General features: G+C 40.2%; 2 protein-coding genes across 5 annotated transcripts in view; one reads left to right on the forward strand and one right to left on the reverse strand.

The window, feature by feature from the left end:
• The window catches only part of AMPH (amphiphysin), a 151,906-nt gene that overhangs the window by 60,988 nt on the left and 64,737 nt on the right, over nucleotides 1-26,181 (reverse strand). For all 4 annotated transcript variants that reach the window (XM_087918530.1, XM_087918529.1, XM_087918532.1 and 1 more), the window contains exons 5-9: nucleotides 15,467-15,562; nucleotides 13,003-13,110; nucleotides 11,062-11,147; nucleotides 10,400-10,475; nucleotides 2,268-2,350 (exon numbers count right to left, since the gene is read on the reverse strand). In XM_087918530.1, coding sequence (XP_087774656.1) covers nucleotides 2,268-2,350; nucleotides 10,400-10,475; nucleotides 11,062-11,147; nucleotides 13,003-13,110; nucleotides 15,467-15,562 — 449 coding nt within the window. The remainder of the gene's footprint in view (nucleotides 1-2,267; nucleotides 2,351-10,399; nucleotides 10,476-11,061; nucleotides 11,148-13,002; nucleotides 13,111-15,466; nucleotides 15,563-26,181) is intronic.
• LOC148124062 (uncharacterized) overlaps nucleotides 1-26,181 on the forward strand; it is a 247,060-nt gene that overhangs the window by 29,529 nt on the left and 191,350 nt on the right. The gene's annotated exons all lie outside the window — the stretch shown is intronic.

Below are 26,181 nucleotides of genomic sequence, written 5' to 3' on the forward strand. Positions count from 1 at the left end.
ACTTTGCTGTTCACTCACCACCTCTTTCTATGGAAAGAGAAGAAATATAAAAGAGCAAGTTTTAATAAAAGAAAGAAGGAAATGTTATTTTTTTCTTATTCAATTTGTCTCTAATTTTCAACAAAGGTACAGCTACAAGAGACTTCATAGGATTTATAAATATTTTGTGTGCAAACATGCCTGGTGCAAAAAAAAAAAGTGCTTTCAGAAAGTGCAATTTATTTTTTGAACTCATTCATCTTCTGACCTTTCAATGATTTACTTAGGTGCTGCTTTAATGTTGTTTACTTGTTAAAAATATTTGAATGGTTAATCAAGATTTATATGACCCATTCTTTACTTAGCCTTCAGATAAAATAGACCTTATGTCCCATAATCAGAACCAGTCTGAACAATCCCCGTAGTCATGCTGGTAGGCATCAAAGTAGATGAAGATCAATCCATTTTGGTTGAGGAGACATGATGCAGCCAATTAAACAGTAACAATACACTGATATTCAACACACCAGTCATGACATAAAACAAATCCATAATGAAGGTATGCTGAATGGCTATGGAAAGATAAGTACAGTCCTGGTATGCCTAATAAAACTAATGAAAACGCTTTTCTCCAGGGGAAACTTACAAGGTATTTCCCATTTTGATCCCCCTTAATTTTTTTTTAAGAATTCTATTGCTGTTTGTGTATATCATTTAATAATAGCATACTTAGACAAAGAAATAGAAAACTGAATGATTAAGGAAACATTTCCCTTTTTAATTTCCTTTGTGTTTTTCGAAGACATTCACCTCTTCTCCCCACCCCTTACAAATTTGGAGAAGGAGGGAGAAGGATTAACTATTTACTAATATTTTTCTTTTTAAATGAATCATAAAATAGTTATGTTTTCAATGAAACTGGTCCAACTTTAGAAATGCTCACAGCATACCAATAAATAAAATAACATGTGAAAAGATAAATGGTTTCAGATTGTTTCAGTATTGGAAAAAGTTCAATGAGGAAATAAAAGCTTGCATCTAGCTGGCACCTACAATAACTACATTTTGCCTTTAGCAGGTGGACACATTCTGTTATTTTTGAACCCTGTCTAATGTAGACCAGTAACAACAAGTTTCTTCTGACTCAGCTTTGATTCCTGGTGATTTCATGAATACATTCATCCAGTTTTCTTTACCAAAGTATCATTTTTCCAGATGATTTCTGGCCTCCCAATCTATAGCAGTCATTGATCAGAGACTAGATATCTCCTGCAATCATATAACCAACCACAGTTCTTACCAAGATTCTTCAGTTCTTAAGACTAATTGAGCAAACTGAGGGAACCATGAAATTACTATCTCAATTAGAAGGCTAAATTGTATGAATTAACCAATGATCACCTCAAGAATTGCAGTTACATGTAAGAGGTTAATTCTTTTTTTATCACGAATGAGCTCTATACCAAAGGAGTTTCTGGTTGCAATCAAATGACCAAAGAAAGGAGAATCCTTCTAGGAGCAGTATCTCTCTGAGAAATCCAAATTATACTACTGGATTAGGGTGGAAGATTGAATCTCATTGCCAAAATAACTTAGACAGAAGAACATCTTAAAGGAAGTTTGCTGAAATTACTTTGATAAGAGCCCTGCCTAGTATTGGTGGAAGGGGTTATTCCCACCAAACTCTAGAAGCTTTTCTGTCCAGGCACAAAACCCACATTTGGAAATTAGAGATCACAATTCTCTCCCTGTAGGCTGCACTCATTTCTCAGCTGAATGCATTCTATCCATTTTGCATTCATTTATATTTGTTACAAAAAGGAATATGAAAATTGCATTTGAATATTGCCTATGCATATTACGATTATTTTTTTTCAGAAAACAATACATTATCTTCAAATACAGCACATATATATAGCTTTATATTTATTTTAGTTCCTTTGAACTGTCAAAATTTGGGGAACTGAGAAATCCAGATAATAACTCCACACTGAACTGCACATGAATTAGAAATTACCAGTGGAGTCAGTTTGCATTGGAACTGGTAAATAATGGGTTCCTTAATCATCTCTCGTAAATATCCATCCTTTTTCCAGTGCAACATATAATTTACTTTTACAAAATTATATTGAATTTCAAACAACTAAAGTGTCCTTTTAATGCACTGATAGAAAAGATGACAACACATATTCAATAAACATTTTTTTACTATCAACTTATTTATTTTACTCTAATAACCAGATCATATTATTTGTACATTTAGCTGCAGTTAGATAAAAGATTTTTACCTGGGTGCCCCAAGGATTGTGAAGGCCTTGTCAGCATGCTGTTCTCCCAATTTAGTTATCACCTCATAAAGTTTGTGGCAGAGCTGAGGAGAAAAATCACCACAACAAAACTGTCATTTTAACAAAGCTACTATGGTAACGGTGGAGGGAAATAACACTGTTAATTTTTGTTTCCAGACAATGGAACTAAGGTTAAACACAATTTCAAATATGGGACATTATCACCGTCACACATATTACACAAATACAAAATTTCACACTTAATACTTATAATATACCAAATAAGAATTTGTTTGCTGGGATGAATCAGTGAAAAAAAATGAAGGAGAAAAGGGGTTTATAAATGCTTGATGTCATTTATAGAAATCAGGATAAAGACAAGATGCTTTTCAGATTTAGCACCTTTGGGTTATGAAGCTCAGGTTATGGTTAGATAGGGTGCTTTAATCAACTCTAAAATCTAACAAAATCTGTTACAATTATATTATCTACAGTAGAAAAGGCTAGGGAAGCAGCTGTCTGAGAGTTCATGAGTGCAGGGAGTGGGCTCCCTCTTACTGTCTAGTTCCTCCACCACAGCTTCAACAAATTTGATTGCATGAAGTAGGGCTATGAACTTCCACATCTCTTTGTTGCTCCATCTCATGGTTGTTAAGATATTTGTATTGCAGACACATTAGCCTAAGCATGAACTTGGAACTATCTTGGAACAGCAACAGCACAGACAAATGGAGGGAATGAGGGTGTGCTGGCACTATTACTTCTCTTTCTTACAGTATTAAATTTATTGTTGCAATAATAACCTGAATATGCACTAGAAGTGGAAGCCTTGGAGGTGTGGATACTTTTCTAGGAAACTGCTACCAGTCTTGCACTCATTTTCCTCTTCCTTTCTTGTGAAGTAATAAAGAAAATTAGCCTAACAAATTTGAGCAACAACTCCAAATGACCAGTGGCAGCAAATTAGATCATGAAATTACCATTGCCATGTAGTGTTCATCCAAATGTGTACAGCCAACATAACCTGTATGCCTAGGCCCTAGAAGATTTCACACATCTAAAATTTGAGGATAGCTTGTGCTGTGCTCATTAATGGATCTGTTCTATTGAGAAGAGAAGACGAAGATTAAATAGTTGGGGGTGACTGAAGAGGAGAGGAGATACTTTTATTGAGTTAATTCTTCTGATGCAGCATAGAAGGAACAACTATATTGCACTCCAGTTACCTTTCTCCTGCCCATCCTGAAGTACCTTAACACAGAGGGACCTTAATTCACGAGCTTTTTCATCATTGGGGAGCCTGTTGGAGAGATATGCTGTTGGGGGTCCAAGCCCCAAAAGCCCTACTTACACCTTTGGGCATATGACAAATTCAACCTTCTGTACAACTGATTTGAAGAAAAATTAAGGCCAACACAACAAATGGAATTTATTGCACTGGAATATATTTAGAAAGATCTTCATTGCATCAGATCTAAATATCCTTTCTTCTCCAGGGTTCAAATATGAAAATACAAAATTTAAATAGCTAGCACAAATCAACTATGATTCCTTATAGAATTGTTTATGTGATATTTATAAAGCTGCTTTTACAGCTATTAATAGTTTGCAATAAATGTGGCAACTGCAGCTGAGAATGACTCCAATTTAATATTTAATGCAATTAACATTCAATCTACTAAGACAGAAAATAGATACATTGATAAAATAGATACCATAATTTAGTTAATCTGGTATTCAGTGAAGGACAAATTTAATCATGAGTCAGTGCTGCTATTAAAGCCTACTTTGTGGCAATAAAGGCAGTAAAGTATCAGTGCTTGTTTATTCTTATTGCATCTGCAGATTGCTCTCCTGCAGCCCTACTTTGTATGACACATGCTCTGTTGGGCATAGAGAAACTCTAACATGAATGTGGAGGAATTTTGTAGCTTCTGTTGGATAAAATTGATTGGATTAATTCCTTGAGTGCTGGCCTTGTTCCAGGTCCAGGAAAGATGCCTGGAGAAAAGTCTTGCCAAGTTATCTGGAAACAGTTTGAACCAGAGAAAGTGGACAGCAGTGGATAGCAGTATTCCATTGTTTGAAGTGCTGCTACAAAGAAGTCAACTTATTTTCCAAAGCACCAGAAGGCAAGACAAGAAACAATGGATGGAAACTAATCAAGGAAAGAAGCAATCTAAAACCAAGGAGAATTCTAGAGAAACTTTCTAACAGTAAGAACAATTAACCACGGAACAGCTTATTTTCAGAAGATGTGGATACTTTATTACAGAAGGTTTTTATGAAAAAACTGGACAACCATTTGTCTCAAACTGTATAGGATCTCCTGCTTGAGCAGGAGGTAGGATTAGAAAACCGCCAAGGTCCCTTCCAGCTCTATTCTGATTGATAGACAGCTATACCAATTTGATGCAACAAAACAATATCTTTAAAGCTATCAAATAATATCTGTATATCTCCGGTCAAAATCTAACTAATCTGCGAATTTAGATTACCCTAAATTGGAATTCCCCAACATTGCTACCTTTGTGGACCAGTGGAGGAGGGAGAGGGGATGATCCTGCACAAGTGGCGGACAAGTGCACACATGCATGTGAAACTCTATTGCATGAACAATGGAGACACGCACCGACTGCTTGCGCAAAGGGAGTGTGTGCTTGCCTGCTGCTTGTGCAAGAGAGAATGCATGTGTGCACACACATTGCCACAGTCTGGTTGCAATTGGCTCTGGGCTCAGTAATTGGCTGTGGCCCAGGAGTTGGGAATTACTGACACATATTGTATATATGTGTATTTTCCAAACAAAAAATTCTCTGTGCCTATTAGATATGGAACTTCATTTTACTAACTGCATTAATCAGAAATTAGTTTATAAAATGATTGATTTATTGATTACGTGCCATCAAAATTGTGTCAACTCTTAACAAGCACACAGATCATCTCTGTGATGATCTGTCTCCAAACCTGTCCTTTAGGCCTTCTAATAATGCACCAATTCCCCCTGTAACTGAATCCAGACATTTTTTCCTCTTTCTGGAAAAGAGAAGAGAATGACCAAGAGAATGTTGGTCATTCTCTTTTCTTTTCCAAGGCCTTCACAGATTCTTTACTGCAGTGCTTTTCAACCTTTTCACAGATTGTACCACTTTTAGGATATGGCAATATTTGAGTACCATCAGTCACCTAGCAAAGTGTCAAAAACTTGACCAAAAAAAAGAAAGGAAAAAAGTGATAAAGTACAGGTAGTGCTCGACTTACAACAGTTCACTTAGTTAAAGTGAAACAGTTCAAGTACAACAGTTCAAGGTTACAACGGCACTGGAAAAAAATGACATGATCATTTTTCATACTTATAGCTGTTGCAGCATCTCCAGGGTCATGTAATTTATATTCAGATGCTTGGCAACTGATTCATATTTATGATGGTCGCAGAGTTTCTGGGTCATAAATTTGGTCATAGGCTGAGGACTATCTGTACATCCACTTATCACACTTTTAATGGGAATATTGTTCCTGTTTCTCTGACATTAATCCTTGCTCCTTCTCTCCCTCTGCTTGTCTCAAAAAAGCCTGTCCTCTTCTCTGTCTGTCTTTCTTTGTCTCTTCCTGCCATCTTTTTTTCCCTCTCCCTTTCCCATTAAAACCTCCTCCTTTTATACAATCTACACTCTCAACCTTCCTCCTTTTTTTTTGGTGTAACCCTAGCTGACGCCTCCCCCCAAGGCTGCATGCTGCTATCGGAAGCACCAATCAGTTGGAGCTGCATGCACAGATCTTAGATGCTCAGCAGAGACCTGGCAACACTGCAGCTCCAGCTGACTCTCCCACAGACCTGTGTGGCACTACTGCCACTTTAGCTCACCCTCCGCTATACTTTTTACAACATTTTTACAGTGCTTTTCAACCGTCCATATGCATACCACCTGCCAGATGCCAAAGTACCACCTGTGGTACGTGTACCATAGGTTGAAAAGCACTGCTCTGCTGAATGCGTATGGCTTATTTATTGACAGTTTCATATTTTTGTATAAGATTGATTACCAAATTGATACAAAAAGCAAAATCAATCTAAATATCTTAATTGTCAGTTCTAAAAGCTGTTTGTTACCTTGGTATTCTTTATATTTAACTGTAATTAAATATTTTTTTCATTATGTCCCTGGACTTTCATCACTATAGCTTTGTATTTTCGGCTATCAAAAAAGCATTATTAGCATAAGTCAGTGATGGCGAACCTTTTAGTTGTGGTGTGCTGAAAGTGCGCATGTGATAGCGCACACGCGTGCTGGCATCCACAATGCAATGTGCCTCCCGTGCACGCACACGCAGCACTCCCACCCCCTTACCCCTTGTGTTTGCACATGCCTCCCAGCTGATTTTTGGCCTAAAAAATTTGAGGTTGTTTTCACCCTTCCAAGGCTCGAGGGAAGCCTCTTCAGCTTCAGAGGCTGAAAAAAATGGGTCTTCTGGAAATACCAGAAGTGCCCATTTTCAGCCTCCGGAGGGTCTCTCTCGCGGGGGAGGCTGTTTTCATTCACCCAGAGGCTCAAGGGATGCCTCGGAAGGCTAAAAACGGGTCTGTTTCAGCACTTCCGGTATTTCTGGAAGGCCCATTTTTCAACCTCCTGAGGCTGAAGAGGCTTCCCTTGAACCTTGGGAGGGTGGAAAATAGCCTCCCCCAAGCACCAGAGGCCACCTGGACACTGAAAATGGGCACTTCTGGTATTTCTGGAGGGCCCATTTTTCAGCTTCCCAAGGCTGTAGAAGCTTCCCTTGAGCCTCAGGAGAGGGAAAATGGCCTCAAATGGGCCTAAAATCAGCTGGGAGGTGCATGCATGCACAGTGCAGGTAAGTTTGGCTGGGGCTCGCATGCCTGCACACATGGATCTGCGTGCCACCTGTGGCATGCGTGCCATCTGTGGCACGCGTGCCATAGATTCACCCTCACAGGCATAGATTATTCATGTTTTTTTTCCTTTAGTTTTAAAAGCATGCCCATTTCTTTTCAATCTAACCTCTCTCCCAAATATATCATATTGATTGAATAAATAAAGTGAGAGTATATGTCACCATGTCTTACTTTTTTGCTGACCAGGAGCCAGTCTTCTTTACTATGTTGTTCCCAATTATCTGTGTATAGCTTTTGCATGAGGACAATCAAATGTTCTGGGATTTCCCATTTCCTTACCAACTGCCCAATTTGACATTTTCAACAAGATCAAAGTAAACAATGTTCTAAGTTCCTTTTATGTTTTATCTCCATCATCATAGCTATTGCAATGTGTATATGTAAGTAGAAATAGTTTGGTACAGATATACCTTTCACACAGACCTGGTATCTGCGTATAAATTATCATTCATGACAGATTTATTTTTAGGTACAAGGGTACAGAACGGATAGGAGTGGTGTAGTGGTCTAGTGCTTAAGATGCTTGCCTCCCATTTGGAAGATGGGAGTTCAATTCTAAGTAGTGGCAGGCATTTCTTTCCTAGGGAAGAACACCCCCCACCCCCGGAAGGGCATCCAGCCTGTAAACATTCAGCTCAACTCTACCCTGAATTAAATGATTACATGATTATAAAAGGGGGTGGGTTTTTTAATATATAGAATGGATTAAATATTAAAGCCATGCATAAAACTCAAACTACTGCATTTTCTACTATGGAAAGAAACATTATAATGGCCTCTATAGTTTCACAGCAGGAATGTATTTCAGTATTTTATATAAGATTTCATGATGTGGTATTATTGATACTTGTATTAAGTCTAAAATTCTATTTGAGAAAAGAGCTACAGGTAGTTCTCGACTTATGATCAGCCGTTTACGAACCATTTGAAGTTTTGATAATGCCTCAAAAGCTACTTATTATCCAGTTCCCTCTCCCCATCAGGTTTCCATAAACCTTGGGCCTGCTTCCCACTTTACTGGATCCCATACCTTCTCTCCACCCTCTCAATCACCCAATGTATACTTACCTTTGGAAGATCTCTGGAGCTCCCCAACTTGCATTAATGTGGCACAACCCCAGAAATGGGCACCATTTTCACAGCATCTGCAATTAATTGTGCCAGTTGTCTCCATAATCATATCATGTAGCCTGCAGGGATCCCAAGGAGGGTGGAGGGGCCTGTTCTCTCTCCTCAACATAAGATCTATCCCTTATGCTCCTGAGGCTGCATGGTGCAGTCCCAGAAAATGGTGTTTCTGAGACTATGCCATATAGTCTAGGGAGAATGAAAGATGGAGTGGCCTGCTCCCCTTCTCCAACATGAACTCCAAAGCTTTGGAGATTTACAAAATCAGTAGTCCCTGCACACAGTCATTCAAGCCCTAATCATCTCATGGCTGGACTACTATAACACACTCTATATGGGGCTACCCTTGAACAGCATTTGGAAGCTACAGCTGGTACAGAGTGCAGTGGCACAGGCAATGCTGGGGTCCCAAGGGTGACCAATGTAACATCACTGCTCCGCGAGCTGCACTGGCTGATGGTTTACTTCTGGGTGCAATTTAAGGTGTTCGTAATAACCTTTAAAGCCTTTCATTTAAAGCCAGGTTACTTGAGGACCTGTCTCATTGGGATTGGCCCACACCACCCATGCCAGCAAGAGGCATATTGCAGACCCCATTGACTAGGGTATTCTGGCTGGTAGAGTCCAGGAGAAGAGCCTTTTTTGCTATTGCCCCTCTACTTTGGAACATCCTGCCTCCTGGAGTGAGGTCTGCTCCAACTCTCCTGATCTTGTGCATGAGCTCTGCCAGTTGAGTTGGAGCTCCAGAAAAGGAGCTTCATTGTTGAAGGTGGTTGACAGATTAATATTGGATCATACCTGCTAATCCTATTCACCCCTCCCCATTTTTACCTACTGTATTTTATATTTTTATATTTTGGAATATTTTATTCATGTAATTTTATCTTTTAATATTGTAAACTTCCCAGAGTTACCCTGTAGTAAGATAGGCAGACAAATAATTATTAAGTAAATAAATGGTAAGTGACAGATTGGAGGTTGGGAGTGTGGTCCACTTACTTTCTGCAGATATTCAAATCTTTGGAGAGCCACATATGATAAGTGCATGATGGGTGATGGGGGTGAAAAGGAAGGCATAGGATTTGATGGAATGGGAAAGCAGGCCCAAGGCAGGAAGATTCTGAGGGCAGGAAATACAACACAAGGTACCTCAGCAGGCAGAAGAGTCTTAGGAGACTTTGGGTAGGTAGGTTGGGCCTCTCCCATATCTGAGGCACCCCATGCTCCATTTAGCAATTTACATAGCATTCATTTAGCGTTCACATTATTGCATCAGGGAAAGCAGAGAGATTTGTTAAGTGAGGTGATTGTGACTTGCAGGCTCCATTACAGTCATAAGCCGAGGGCTACCTGTAATCTAGGTAGACTGTGATCATCCTAAAAACTCACCTTGCTCTATTATACTAAGTTCAGAATCATTCACAGGTTTTTTTTTAGCTTGAGAAGCTTAAGTCTTCTCTTAAATTTCAGTTGATAAAAGCTTACTCGTTTTATTATTATATCACCCATTCATTCATCCCATTCATTCATCCCATTCATTCATTAATTCATTAACTCATTAATTAATTAATTCATTCATTCATTCTACATGAGTGTCAATCTCAAGCATATCTCAAGCATATCACTCTAGTGGCTAATAGAAAAAAAAACCAAGATTAAAAAAACAACAAAGATAAGAAATTGATATAAAAAAAGAACCAGCATAGGCAAGATACAACCCAGGCAACAACAAAGTCAAGGAATCAACTTAACAAATGATGATTATTGCTATAATAATTTTAGCATTAGTCTAGTCTACAATAATTATAATTAGAGCAATAAGTTTAATCACAAAAAGATATTGCTGCAGTTAGCAATACCAATAGCCATTAGACTTTACATGCTTTATAGCCCTCTCTGAGCAGTTTTACAGTCAGCATATTGCCCCCAAAAATCTGGGTCCTCATTTTACCAATCTTGGAAGGATGGAAAGCTGAATCAACCTTTACAGATTAAATATGTATTTATTGACAGCTTTATATTTTATACCTTCCTTACTTTTACACTGCATTTATCTATATCTATATCTATATCTCTCTATGTATTTACTCACCAAAGCTATTTCTTTATGAAATTTGGCTTCAAGACTGGAGATATTTTTAAACGTGTTCACATAGAAGCCCACACGCCTAAGTAGAAATGACAGGTAAAGATGAAAAGTTTGTAAAGAAAGAAAGAAAAAAAATGAAAAACTGCTTATTGTATATGGACATAGCATATTTTATTCTTATTCAAAGAATCCTGAAAATATAAAACTTATATAATTTACATGTATAACTTGAATGGGCAAACAACCTCTTTTTTTGCAAATTTATAGCATGATATTAAACTTAAGCTTTCTTTAGATACATTTATCTCCATAGTGTAGATCCCTATTGCTTGGGCTTGCTCTACACACAATGGACAGTGAAGCATATTTGGAAGCACAAAGTTTGCCCTTTTGTTTTCATTATTTTTGTTTGTTCCCTCATTGAGTTAGATGTCTCCAACACTTAATGAAAATAAAATTAAGATTTAGTTTCTCAACAAGCTCCACTTTTGAATCATAGTTACTTAGTTCACTGTGCTAATAAGAAAATGACTGTTAGAACAGCCAATGAATTTTTCTAAGGGTTCAAAGATGCCATTAAAAGATCATAGAGAAACAACAATTTATTTTTTTAAAAGCTTTGGGGAAATAAAAAGATGAAGCACATAACTTTCCAAACAATATACCTTGACCATAAAGATGGTAGTTCTTCTTGCAAATCAGTGTTAAATTCTTCAAATACCTTCTGTGCTTTCTGAAACTCTTCTTCTGCCTACAACAAAGTGAAATACCTAGCAAACTTTTTTGGGGAAAAAAGAAACAAAACAGTTCTGAAAAATGCAACATATTATTCCTGGTGGGATTTATTTGGGTTTGTACTCCTTTTAAGGACAAAAGCAGTCAGTCTCAGAGCTTAATCCAGAGGTTGACTGTTTTTTCAGATGCCTGGTACCAAACAAAAAGAAAATAAGAAAATTAAAGAATCTTAAATTTGATGAGATTTTTTTGTTAAAATACCCTGAAGATCTAATGAGATTCCAGCTTCCTTGCTTTAATCTGAATGAATTTAAGACTTATTTATTATTGTATAAGGTTAATAATTTTTTAATTTTTCTTAAATTGCTGATAATTTTTTTTATACTAGGGTATATTGGTAATGTGACTCAGAATATGAATAGCTTATTACTGCCTTCATTGCACTTAGCTGAAGTTGTTGAGTTTAAAGCTAAACCTAAATTTTAGGGACACCATACAACCAAGCCTTTAAAAAGAAAAAGCTACTGTTTTAAATGTCCTGATTCAATATCATAACAAATGTGCAATTGTGCATGTGTTAGTCACTTATCCCTTCTTTCTCCATTCCTAATCCCTTAAAATAAGTGGATGGCAATAAAGCTTTAATGAGAAAATGCCATTTAATGCCTATGGGAACTTTTTAAAAGAAAGCTTACAGTCCTATCAAATGGGATTTTCTTTCTTTCTTTTTTGCAGCAGAAATCATAGCTGTAAAGGAAAACATTAAGCCTTCTCTTCCAGTATACTACCATTCTTATAAAAGTTATTCGTTCTCTTCACAACTGTAACTATTTAAAACAGGTCAGATCAAAATACTATGCATCCTAAGGCTGCACAGCAAATGATGCTTTTACTTCCATTATCAAAGTAAAGAGCATCCCCAGCCAATCATTTTGAAGTCTGATACAAAAATCTTGAAACACATATCTATCCCTCTCAAGCACTAAATACAAGTTTAATTAATTAATCACTTAGTAGGAAAGTAGAGCAAAAATAAAGTGACAATCTTCAAATTTCCTCTTTGCTGTAAGAGAGAACCAGTCTTCTGTAATCTTATTTGAAAACTAAAAAAAAAAAAATCCCGCAGATATCTATTTCACATCTATGCTAAATTTTTCTGACATTAATCTGTACAGGTTTTATGAAGTCATCAGTTACATTTGATTTAATATGTGATGATACTTTGATATAACTCCAAGAGCTTTATCAGCTTTTGCTAACATATTGTCATTTGTAAGCATTGGATTATAACTGTCATACTTTCCCAAAATTAAACAGAGTCCTATCAGCACTAGGACAGAAATCACAAAGGGATTTCAGCAGTATAGGCTGGGCTGAAAAATTGAAAAACAATGAGAAGTTTGTTAAGACTGAAGACAGTAACTTTTGTACTATGGCCAAGGAAATGGGTGTACCAGGAGTAAAGCTCCTTTAAGGAAAAGACAATCTAATACATCCAGGAAGGACCTCCCACAAAATTATATCTGAATCTGTTTAAACTCAATAACACAGGGATGTGTCATCCACATACTGAATTAATTTCCAGTGCAATATTGAAGAGAAAATGTTATTTTATTTGGAAATGCTAATCCCAGAGGCATGATCTACATGTCATTTATGGACATTTTAATTATTGGCTATCTGTGATATACTATCAATGTACTACAACTAGTGATATTTAACATGATTGGCTCATGCTAATATTGAAATATTGATAGCCCAAGCGAATGATAAAACACAATTTAACAGCACTAAACAGAGATTAATCTCATTCACTCCCTGCATGTCTTATAAAGATTATTAATATTGTTGTATCTCTTTCTCTCTCTCACCTTAGAAATTCTCCCTTCATCTTTTCTTTTTGAACTTTGCAAAGCTTCCAGATGATGTCTTGCACTATCGTAGTCTACTAGTTTCCTGCTCCGCTTTGCAATGCGATTCTGTAAATAATGATATCCAAATAAAAAAATCACAATAAAAGGTAACTTTCCTGTTTTAAAAATATTATGAGTTTCTTCCATCACTTAAAAACTAAGCCAGTGTGGTATATGTGAACTAGAACCAAGGTGACCCAGATTCAAGTCTCCTTTTTTTCATTCAGATGCCTGAATTATCACTTTCTCTCTCCCTAATATTCCTGGAAAAGTTGTTGTTATAAAACTAAAATGATAAGAGGCCCATAAATTTTGTTTTTATTTTTTAAAAAAATCCAGGCATGGAGATTATATTTTTTAAAGTGAAAACTCTTGACTAAAGAAAACACATCATTTCAAAAGCCACAGACTTTGAACTTTTAAAATTCCATATTTCTATTCAACATACAACTTAAAATTTGCTGCTCCAGACTTTATTGAAAACATATGAAATCTTCTCCAAAGATTTTTTTTAAAAAGCCTAAAAATTTAAAATAATGTTTTTATTGCATTTACTCATTTGTGATAAGGATTAAAATAGCACCACAATAAACTATGCAAAAGAAGGGAAACAATAGAATAGTTATAATATTAAAAATTATACATTTAATTCTGAAATTAAATTCAAACAGAGCAGCAGAATGTTTTAGTAATGAAAGGTTTAGGTGTAATAATATATGGGACTGACCCTGGCAGATAGGAGAAAGAGCCACAGACTAGGCAATGGTCAGAGAAGAGGCAGTGGAGCCCACAGAAGGAATAGAAGCACAGCAAACATTTCAAAACAGGTCCTATCTAGTTTGGACTGTAAAGATTAGGGAGGAAAAGTGTATTTTCAGACTTGCAACAATTTGCTCATGTAGCCTTGCAATACAGATAGAGCTAGAGTACGCTTCTTGTTTTGCTCTACCTCAAAGTGCTGATACAAGAAAACAACTTTGTACTTACGATAAAAAAAACAACCAAAGATGTTAAACACAAAACTCACTGACCATTCTTTGTGATTGAATCAGGTTGGTCAGTAAGGCAAATATAGTAATTGAAAGAAAAGGTAAAAACAATGTACTATTTCAAATGTCAGGAGAACATGCATGCCTGGACAAAGATATTTAGTTAATACAGTAAAGATTTAGCAATCCTAGCACAAAACATATAGCAAATCCTATTATCAGTTTTGTTCCATGAATGTTCATGACAATCTAGAATGCTTCTATGAAAAATATTATTGGATAAACCAGATATATAGCCAAACCACAAATAATTTATTTAGACTTAAAACAAGTCATGTTCCATTCACAGACTGTCCCCGCTCCAAAGAAATAAATGCTATATAAATCAGATTCTCATAGAGATGGTTTCAACTTCAAGTATTTCACGTATTTCATGAGAAGAGTGCTACACTCCTCTGCTTGCAACAGAATACCCTATATCACCAGGCTTGAAATTTTGGGCTTGGACAACCTTGAACTACACTGCCTACGGTTGGACTTAAGTGTAGTACACAAAATTATCTGCTACAATGTCCTACCAGTCAATGACTATTTCAGCTTCAACTGCAACAATAAAAGAGCACACAACAGACACAAACTCAATGTTAACCGCTCCAAACTTCATTACAGAAAATATGATTTCAGCAACAGAGTGGTCAATGCCTGGAATGCACTACCTGATTCTGTTGTTACATCCTCTAACCCCCACTCCTTTAACCTTAAACTATCCACTATTGACTTCACCCCATTCCTAAGAGGTCTGTAACGGGTGTGCATAAGTACACAATTGTGCCTATCGTCCCTGTCCTATTGTCCCCAATTATTTGTACCTATTTCCTGTATTCTTACTCATGTTTATACTTAAGCGATTGACAAATCAAATAAATAAATAAATAAACAAACTTTGATTTGGTTCAAGAGATAAATGTGATACACCTGGGACCGATACAAGGGGTCGGGAAATATTAGACTGCTATGTGAGTGGGGCAGAATCTCTGCTCTAATTTTCTACTCTCTGGAGTCCTGAAAAGTGAGTGGATAACAGGCGCATTGCCATTCTTATTTAAGTATTTAAAAATTTAGTCACATCTTGTGCAAAGGCAAATCAAAACAATAAAACCATTTGTCTTCATCCCACCTAGAATCCCCAGTCTTATCAACATTTAAGGTTGAGGGTAAATTTCTAAGGAAGTGCCTTTTAGCCAGAGGGGTCAATATCCTTGTCTGTTTTCTGGTAATTATATATAAGCAGCTGGAAGAAAGCTTTTATAGAGTATTATGATGCACGAACAGAGGCTGGCAAGTCTAAGGTTCAAATTATCTGCCTTCCAAATAGAATATTTTTGCTTCTTTTGCTAAGCATTTGACATAAGACACATAGTGGCATGATATACCTTAATATCAGGAAACTGTCCCAAATATGTATCCAAAGTTAGTAATGACCCATCTACGAGCTTTTGGTGAAAATCTTCCCAAAGCACATCACATTTCTGTAGAGAAAGATGAAATACAATGAAAATACAGATTAAAAACAAAACAAAAAAATATTAACACCTACAAACCCAAGCAGGCATTTTATCAACTCAAATGCCCAAAATTGAAAGAAAAACTCTGGTTTTTTGAATTTTAATAATATTTACCTTCACATTAATGTACCTAATATCATCAAAACAGTGGTGTTTTTCACTGTTTAGGACTGACCATATGTTTTTCAACATTAGTTCAAGAGATTGGAAAGTAGGAAAAGTATTTGGATATTGCTTATAAATTTCCACACTCATTTTTGCTATGTGCAAAATCAAAAATTCATTGTGGCCTAGAATATATTATGTATAATTGAAAAAACTCTGGTCTCATTTTCCTAAGGAGATCAAAGTTTATATCCAAGGTCATTTGTTCAAGCATCAAGAGGCACATTGGAAAATGTTAAAAGCTAGAAAGTTTCATTAATTATTGTTGCATCAATTCTTTTTTCAGTAAAAATAAGTCAAATTGTCACCTAAGAAGTTTAAAATTAGAAATACATTGAGAATGGATACTGAAAATCAATGACATTTTACATTTCTCTGAACATTAGAACATACTACCTCTAGAATAATTGTGCATTAAATTGTTCTCAACAACTAGTCAATGAAAAAGACATTTTGTCACTACCAATCCTTGGTAGCAAAATGATAAGTTGATGGCCTGTGAAAACCTGTTAGAAATTGGGCGTTGGTAAAAGTTACTGTGAACGCCCTTTCTGCAAGAGAGCCCAGGATGGGTTGACTCCTTCCTATGATATCATTTAGCTGAGTCTGTACTAAGATATAAAAACCAGCCCCCAGGAGAGACCCCAGCTTTGGCGAAGATACTTGACAGACTGAAAGGTGTATCTGAAAGCACAAATGAATACAGAAATATGTCTTACCCTCTCTGGACGAATCAAGGGAGAGGCTGGGCTCTCTTGCAGCATAGATAGAAAGGGCGTTCACGGTAACTTTTACCAATGCCCATTCTCCTCCATGCGGCATTGAGAGCCCAGGATGAGACATATCAAAGCTTGCATGTCCACGGGCGGGTCCTCGTCTGGCTCATCACACCGACTGTGGAACCACTTGTTGAAGCACCCCGTTTGCTGAAGGCTGCAGTCACCGAGGCAAAGGCATCCAGACGGTAGTGTCTGATGAAAGAAGACAGGGATGTCCACGTGGCCACACGACAAATCTCCTCCAAGGATGCTTGGGTCACTCAGGCAGCAGAAGTATGGTCACGGAAGGGCCGCAGCTTTGTAGGCCTGCTCAATGCAAGACCTGAGCCACCTGCTAATAGTAGAAGAGGCCTTGTGCCCCAAGTGAGAGGGGGAAAAGGAAACAAACATGGCTTCCAACTTCCTGAGGGAGGAAGTGCGCTTAATATATATTCTAAGAGCCCTTCTTACATCTAGCGGGTGCCACTGCTGCTCTAAGTCATGGTGCGGGAGAGGACAGAAGTCAGGCAACACAATGTCCTGGGACCTGTGAAACCAGGTGTTAACCTTCAGAATAAATGAGGGGTCCAGATGGGGAACAACCCTATCATTGTGAAAGGAACAAAGGTACTGTCTGATGGAAACAACAGCAAGCTCGGAAACCCTCCTGGTAGAAGTGATGGAAATGAGGAACACTAACTTCAGAGTCAGGAAACGGAGAGACACTGTTCTAAGGGATTCAAAGGGGGGGCTTTGTAAGGGCATTAAGGACCCTATGAGGGCCCCAGGAACAATACCCGTGAATCACCGGTGGGTGCAGGTTGGAAGCCCCTTTCAAAAACCTCCTGACTGAAGGGTGATGGGATAAGGAAGGAAGAGAATCCCATGAAAGGACCGAGGAGAGGGCCGCAACCTGCCTGTGTAAGGTACTGGGGGCCAAGCCTTTCTCCAGACCATACTGAAGGAAGCTAAGAACTTCTTCCAACTGGGCTGAAGCAGGAGAGAGACCCTCCCTAAGGCACCATCAGGAAAAAGCCTTCCAAGTGGCATCATAGATGCGCCTTGTAGAAGGTTTGCGAGACACCAGGATAGTGAGGATGACCCTTTCTGGAAGATCAGATCAGCCTCCTCTAACCGCTGCCACTCAAGTGCCACACGGTCAGCTTGAACCACTGGGGCTCTGGGTGGAGCAGGGCCCCCTGGTGAAGGGAGATTAGATGGGCTAGGATCCTCCAAGGAGAAGCCACAGATAGGTTGACCAGGTTCACAAACCAGGGCCTCCTTGGCCAATAGGGTGCCAGGAGGAGGAACTCCGCTCGTTCCTCCAACATCTTCCAAATTACTGCTGGAATGATGGGAAGCAGGGGGAAATGCGTAGATGAGCCCCTTGGGCCATCTGCACCAAAGAGCATTGGTCCCCTCCACTCCCTGGCAAGGGAACCTGGTGAAGAATCTGGTGACTTGGGCATTTTGAGGAGTGGACAAGAGATCTACTTCCAGTGTTCCGAATCTGAGGGAAAGGTCCCTGAATAGAGATGGAGGAATGGACCATTCTGCCTCGTCGACTAGGCTCCTGCTGAGCCAGTTGGCCTGGGAGTTATCGACCCCGGAGATGTGGTCCACCAATATCGACAACAGGTGTTTCTCTGCCCATAACCCCAACCGTAGATCCTCTCTCATGAGGGCTTTGGACTCATCCCCCCTTGCTGGTCGACATGAGCCTTTGCTGCCATGTTGCCCATAAGGACTAGAACATGAGAACTGGTCATTGATTGCCTGAAATGCTTGAGAGCCAGAAAAATGGCTCTGAGCTCTAGTCAATTTATGGGAAGGGTCTGCTCTGACCTGGACCAAACACCCTGAGCTATCTGGCCCTGCATATGGGAACCCCAACCCAGGAGGCTGGCATCGGTGGTTATCACTAGCCTGTCTGGGTCCCTGAACAGGAGTCCCTTCCAGATTGACGGGGAACACCACCAATTGAGAGATCTCTGGATTTGTAGTGGGAGGGGACCTTGATGGATGAGTGGCTGGTTCCTGCTCATTGGTAGGGAAGCAGGAACCACTAGAGAGGTCGGGAGTGGAGCCGAGCCCATGGGAGGATGCCAATACAGGAGACCATCTTCCCCAGAAGTTTGGACAGCAGCGACAGGGGGACAGTTTGATGTTGCTGGATCTGGCTGATGATCTCTGCAAGGCTCTTTCCATGAGCTGGGGACAGGAAAACCTGGCATGATGTGGTATCGATGACTGCTCCCAAGTGTTGCAATTTGGTTGTGGGAGAGAGCTTGCTCTTTTTGTTGTTGATGGAAAATCCATGGCTCTGGAGACATGACAGGGTAATTTGCAGATCCTGATGGGCCGCATGGATGGAAGAGGACAGCATCAAAATGTCATCCAAGTAGCATTGGATCCTCACTGGAACAGAACGCAGAGATGCCATCAATGTTGCCAGAACCTTTGTGAAGACACTTGGAGCTGATGAGAGGCCGAAGGGAAGTGCTCGATACTGGCAATGGGTATTCTGATAACAGAAATGGAGAAACTGGCAATCACAAGGCCAAATTGGGATGTGGAGGTAAGCCTCCGTGAGACCAGTGGAAGAGAGGAGGTCGCCCTCCCGAACGCTCTCTAAAATAGAATGCAGAGTCTGCATTTTAAATCGCCTGTATTTTACAAATTGTTTGAGAAATTTGAGATCAAGGATGGCTTGCCACCCCTCCTCCTGAGGCTTTGGGAATGATGAAAAGGCAAGAGTAAAGCCCACATTCCCATTGAGAGGGGGAACAGGTTGAATAGTCCTGATTTCAAGAAGGTGTTGAATGGCCTGATTCATCAGGGCTTGCCTTGAAATGTCCGAAGAGACAGGACAGATCAAAAAATTTTCTGGGGGTGGTGTTAGGAAGTCCAACTGTAACCCTGACCTAATAGTGCTGAGCACCCAGGCGTCCGTCGTTGACTCCTCCCATTTGGAGGCAAAGAAGACTAGGCGACCTCCGATGGGGGGGAGAACGAGGGATTACTTAGAGCGATGGAAGGAACGACCCCCTTCCCTCCGAAAAGGCCATTTACCAGTAGAAGATTGCTGCCTGCCAGATGCTTTTGCACATTGGTCTTGGCGTACAGCCTCTTGAGAGCAGGGAAGCAGAATGAGGTCTCCACTTGAAAGGCAGGAGGGTGATAAGGAACTGGGCGATAATGGGCTTTCTTCCCAGAGGAAGAGAGAATTTTATGTTTATCTCTGGTTTCGATGAGATAAGGTTCCAGAGCATCGCCAAAAAGCTTATCGTCTGCAAATGGAACTGAAGCCAGCTTCCATTTTTGGCGTGACTCCATCTGCCAATTTCAGAACCATAAAAGTCTTCTTGCTGCTACTGAAGATGACATGGCCCTGGATGCAAATTTGGCAGAATTGAGAGTAGCATCCGCAGTGAATTCCGCAGCTGTGATAATCTTATTAAGGAGGTGAGACCAAAAGTGAGAAGCAGGCAATCTATTCTGGAGTTGGCATAGCCACCGTATGGATGCCCTTGTGAAAAAGAATGCTACCGTTGAAGCCCGAACAGCCCATGCAGCAGCCTGGTGATTGCGCTTGAGGGTCTGTTCAGAATGTTTATCATCCAGGATATCTTCTGGCTCCATTTCAGGATATATTCTGGCTCTATGGGAGTGCCAGAAGATGAGAACAAGGCCAGAACCAGAATGTCAACAGAAGGCACTGCCAGGGCATTGTCCAGAGCTGCGCTGACGTTGTAGAAATGCTTATCCAGAGAAGATGGGCGAGGACCTGTCGAAGGGGAAGCACACTGTTCTTTGACCATGTCCAGGAACAAAATGGGAGAAGGCAAAACCCTGCATGCACTACAGGCTTGGAGAAGAGCGAGTCTCCTTGGCTAGAGGGATTTCCTTGTGTCTCAGGAGCCACTTCCTCCGGCAACAACTTGGCAGTGACCAAAGCCTTGCTGAGTAATGGCCTGAAGAGAGTAGGTTTGAAGACCAATGCAGAGGATGTCTGCTCTGGGCGAGAATCCTCTTCCTCTGAAAGATTTGGGTCAAAAATCTCATCCTCTTCACACTCTGAACAAGAGGAGTAACTGTGTTCAGATGGTGAAGCCCTTCCTTCCTCATCAACCTCCTCCCATTCTGGTAGAGAAGAATGGACCCTGAGGTCCTGGGGCCTGTGTAAATCTGGGTGATGAGGCAAGGAACTTATAGATTGAGAAGGGAGAAGGGCCTGAACCCTTTCCAGAGGTTGAAGAATTTGCTTGAAGCCTTCAGCCAATCCCTGCCTAATGGCCAATGAGACAACATCTTGGATATCCCCTAGTCTATGCTCAAAGGTAGAGGCAGAAGGCAGAAGGCCCACTGCTGTGGAAGTGAAGGTGGCTTCAGGCCTAGACTGAGAAGAGGTTCGAGGCCTGGAGGGACGGGGAGGAGCATAGGGCCCAGAAGCCTGTTGGAAATAAGGCCCAGATCTGCTGAGATCCTGAGGATCTGATTGTTCTGCAAAAACCTCAGGAGACCAGGATGGAGGATGGAAAGGCTGATAGATAACTTCTCCTCCCCTGGGGGGGCTTGGCTGGGGCCCATGGGTATCACCTGAAACATGCTGTAGTTGCACTCCCTTCTGTTGAACTGCCTCTCTAGGGCCGCATGTCTGCACTTCTCTGCCCTCAACTCAGCCGGAGTTGCCTTCTTAGGGGCTAGAGCCTTAGCTCTGATTTTAGCAGCCACCTTCCTCTGGACTGATTGGATGCATTGCCTATGTCTTTTTCTCTTATTGGGCTTAAGAGACTGTTCCACTGAGGGGGAAAACTCTGCCTGAGCCTTATCTTGCTCCATTTGTAGAATAAAGGCTCTTGCATTGGAAAGAAACTGTTTAGAAATTTTTATTAAGTCCTTTAGGGTATAAAATGGCCCCGGGGCTTATAAAATGGCCACTCACCTCGTGGTGGAAGGCTTTAATCCAAGATGGCTGCTGACTAGGGGAAACAGGTTCCAAGATCGAAGAATTGCTCCTTAGGCTATAAAGAGCCCCGAGCAAAGTCAGCAAAGGAAAACGCAGCCACCGGCCATACAATCAACTGGCTTGTGCTCTTATTGGTTTGCCGATCGTTTTTACGATCGCTCAAAACCGCAGGCGTGGGGGAGGTCTACAGATGCTGCCCAGCTCGCCTGCACAGAGCTCTGGTAACACTGCTCCTAATGTTGCAGGAGAGAGAGCCCTGCTCTCCTGGAAGAGCAGCTGCCCAGATCTCTGGGAGCTGCTTGAAGTGAGGAAAAAGTACTGAGGATCGCTGGTGAGTGCTAACTAACAGAACTCTTTCAGAGACACAGTTTCTGACTGAAAGGCGCTGAGTCAAAAGCTGGGGTCTCTCCCGGGGGCTGACTTTTATATCTTAATGCAGACTCAGCTAAATGACATCATAGGAAGGAGTCAACCCATCCTGGGCTCTCGATGCAGCATGGAGAACTGATACAAACCACATAGCAACTCAGTAACTCTATAAAGACATTCTTGGTGTAGAACTCAGCCCCAATTGAAATACAGGAGGAGAATTATGTTGCTGATCTCTTCTTTCTATATCTCAACTCTGATCTATAAACAAATTCTTAAAGTCTCCTTGTTTCAATCCTGATCATCAAAAGTTTCAGTCCTGATTATCAAAAGTTAAGGATTATCAGATATAACAACATATCTATTTTAACCTTAATCAAATAAACCAATTTTATATATCTCCCTTTTACTTTTAACAATCTTGATCTTTAGTACCTTTGCATAGAGTCCTAAAACTTATTTTCTTTTCATTTCTTTTGTCTCTTCTCACAAAATTCTTCAAATCATTAATATTTTTTGGAAACACACTATAGGAAAATAATATCTCATTTGTTATTTATAAAATGAATAAATCTTTGAGAAAGATCAGCAGTTCAAAAATATGAAAATTAGGATATTCAGGTTACATCAAAAAGGATTATTTGTATCCACCACCACCCTTCTTCCATTGAAGAATGTCATATGCATGGATCTGACATATTGTCCCCTTCCCCCCACCCCCCAAAATGAGAAATTCACCTGGAAGACATAAAACATATGTTACATTTACAATTTAGGATGGTTTGTGAGGTTATTTCTGGTGGAACTTCCATAGTAATGTGGAAGTTTTTACATGCAGTTTGGCTAACCACTCATTTTGTGAGGAGGGAAGGTGTGGATCCACAGTGGGTGCATGAGTAAAGGATATCTTTAATTTCAAAATGTTGTTCCCCGTGTACCTTAATGGGAGTTGGAGGTGTGGGAAGGGGATGTCTAATTTTTGAAGTGATCTCTGGTTTGTGTAGGCTGCAATGAAATACTAGATGAGTCTGTATAAGTGTCTTGGGGAGTAGAAGCTCTACAGTAACAGGGTTGATGATTCTGGAGATGGAAAATGGGCCAATCAATTTAGGTCCCAATTTCTTAGAGGGTTGTAATGATTTTAGGAACTTTGTAGATAGATATACGTGGTCCCCAACTTTGAACAGTTTAGGTTCACAGTGTTTTTTTTCAGTTTGAGCTGTAAATGCTGCTCTAGCCTCTTGTAAGGCTACTCTTGTAAGGCCAAGTGGTTTGTAAATTATTTATCCCCTCCTTAAGGGAGAGGATTTCTGGTTCCTTGGTAGGTAGCTCCGGCATTGGGTTGAATTCTTGTCTGGCTACCTGGAATGGGGTGAAACCAGTGCTACTGTGTACCGAGTTATTGTACAATACCTCTGCAAAAGATAGAAGGTCAGTCCAATTGTCCTGCTGATAATTAATAAAGCACCTTAAATATTGTTCTAATACACCATTGGCTTTCTCTATCCCACCATTGGTTGGAGGGTGATTCGAAGAGGACAACCCCTGGGTGAATCCTAATAGGTTTAAAAATGCCCGCCAAAATGTGGAAGTGAATTGTACATCCCTATCTGAGATAATCATGGGGAGCTCCATGGAGGTGATAAATGTATACTAAAACATATTTGCTAATGCCTTGGCTGTTGGGATCTTTTGGCAGGGTATAAAATGAACCTGTTTTGAAAAAAGGTCCATTACAACCCAAATAACAGTATTTCCTGCACTTTCTGTGAGCTCCATTATAAACTCCATAGAGATCTCTCCAGGGTGCTGAAGGTTCTGCTACTGTTTGTAGAAGTCCAAGGGATCTCCCTTGTCTTCTTTTTGAAGTCACGCAGATAGAGCAACTAACAACATAGCTTTCAATGTCTTTTTGGAGAGACAGACACCAGCATTGTCTTTTGATGAGGTGCAAGATTTTTACAAATCCAGCTATTTTGGAATTGTGGCATTGTTTCATGAGGTCCAGTCTCTGGCTGGCAGGGATGTAAAATTTGTTTTCTACCCAGGCTAGATTGTCTTTGAGTAAGCAAATGTTTTTATTAGCCTGGAGCCAGTTGTCCTTAACTAGTGCCTTTTAAAATTTGGAAGTTGTTGCGTTGTCAGCAAGTGGTTATTTCTTCCCTTCTGCTCAGGTGATTACTTTGGCAGCCAGTTGGGTTGGATGGATCATGGGTTTTACAATTTTAATCTTTTTGCTGTTTATTGGGGTTTCTTGCAGAGAGCTTCTGCCAAGAAGGGAGATATTTGAGAGTAAAATTAAAATGTTTAAAATATTGTGCCCAACATACTTGTTTGGGGGAGAGTTTCCATGAATTTTTCAGGGCTTCTAGATTTTTATGATCAGTCCAGACTTCGAAGGGGATTTTGTTTCCTTCTAGGAAGTGTCTCCATGAAACGAGTGCCCATCACGCACTGTATGCCTCTTTCTCCCATATGGCCCATCTTTGTTCGATTTCTGTCAATTTCTTGGAAGTATAAGCACATGGTTGCAACTGTCCACATTCATTCTTTTGGAGCTCCTACTGCTATGTTGCTAGTGTCCACTTGGATGACAAATGGCTGCTCTGGATCTAGGTGGTTCAAGATTGGTTCTGCTGTTTAAGTTTATCGAATGCTCCTTGGCATTCCATTGTCCAGTTAAGGGGTTGCATGGCTTTGGTCCCCCCCCCCCAATTTCATTTTCAACAAGCTCGTGATGGGGAGGGTGATATATGTAAAAGCCAGAATGAACTGATGGTAAAAGTTTGCAAAAACCAGGAAGCTTTGCAGTTGTTTGTGAGTATGGGGTGGCTCCCAATTGATGAGAACATTTACTTTTTGTGGGTCCATCTCTGTTCCCTCATGGGATATTCTGTATCCCAGGTAGTCAATTTTTTCTTGATGAACTCACATTTAGAGAGTTTTGCATGTAGTTTGGCATTTCGGAGTTTCATGAGAATTGCTCAGAGTAACTTTATGTGTTCTTCTTTTGTTTTTGTATAAGTTAAAATGTAATCAAGATAAACTAGGGCCCTTTTATACAAAAAAATCATGGAGCACCTCATTAATTAGTTGCATAAATATGGCAGGGGCTCCTTGTAGTCTGAAAGGGAGTACTTTAAACTGGTAGCACCCCAGTGGGGTATTAAAAGCAGTCTTCCACTCATCCCCTTCCCTTATTCTGATGCAGTAGTATGGCTCTTGTAGATCTAACTTTGAAAACATTGTTCCTTTTGAGAGGTGAGCTAGCATGTCCTTCATGAGGGGAAGTGGGAACATATTTTTCATGCTGATGGTGTTCAGGTTACGGAAATCCACACAAAGGCATAGTGTGCCATCTTTTTGTGGAATACTGGGGCTGCTAGTTTCGCTCGAGTAGGTTCAATGAAACCATGTTTTAGATTTTTATCAATAAATGCTCTGAGTTCATTTAGTTCTCTGGAGGACATGCAATATATTTTCAGTTTTAGAAGTTTAGCCCTTGGCAGGATCTCAATGGCACAGTCTGTGGTGTGATGAGGCAGGAGTTCATCAGAAGCCTCCTCACTAAATACTTCAGCCAAATCCTGGTATTCATTGGGGATATTAATGGGTTTGGCAGGCTTTTCTTTCCTCCCCCCCCCCCCGGGATGTTTGCAAGTGTCACATGTTTCTGGCAATGTACAGTTCCTTTCTTCCAGCGTGATTTTGGTTTCCATTTCCATAGCCATGTGAGTCCTAGAACTAGAGGCCTTTCCATTCCCGGAGCTACAAATAGAAAATGAATGTGAGCATCTTGCTACGTTCCCCAGTTCTATTTGCAATGGTTCTGTGATGAAATTGGCTGGCTCCCCCCACCGCTATGGTTCCATCTAATTGACAAAAAGCAATGGGGTTTTCCATTCTCCTTAGCTGGATTCCCAATTTCCCTACTAAGGTGGGGCTGATTAGGCACTGGGTACATTCCAAATCCAATAATGCTGCTACTTCCTCCCCCTTCCCTTGGCTGGGGATAAACAGTCTTAGGGGTAAAGAGAGTGGTTCGATTGGGTTGCTTACTAGAGGATCATCTTCCGGATCACTTTTGGACTGGCTCAGATCTTCTCAGGGCATTGGAGAGTCTTCCTCTGGGTTTGGGAGGGACCCAAACACCATGGCTTCTCAGCTTCTCAGGGCGGTTTCTTTTCCTCAGAGGTTGGATTTTCCAGGTTCCCCTTCTGATGGGTGGTCTGGTTTTCTGGCAGGGTTTTTTGAATGGCACTCCACTGTGTTGTGCCTCTCTTTCCACACCTGAAACAGCCAGATGAACTTGGAGTCATGGT

Source organism: Pseudonaja textilis, chromosome Z (genome assembly GCF_049901715.1).
Source record: "Pseudonaja textilis isolate UNSWEBS1 chromosome Z, rPseTex1.2, whole genome shotgun sequence".
NCBI classification, from domain to species: Eukaryota; Metazoa; Chordata; class Lepidosauria; order Squamata; family Elapidae; genus Pseudonaja; species Pseudonaja textilis.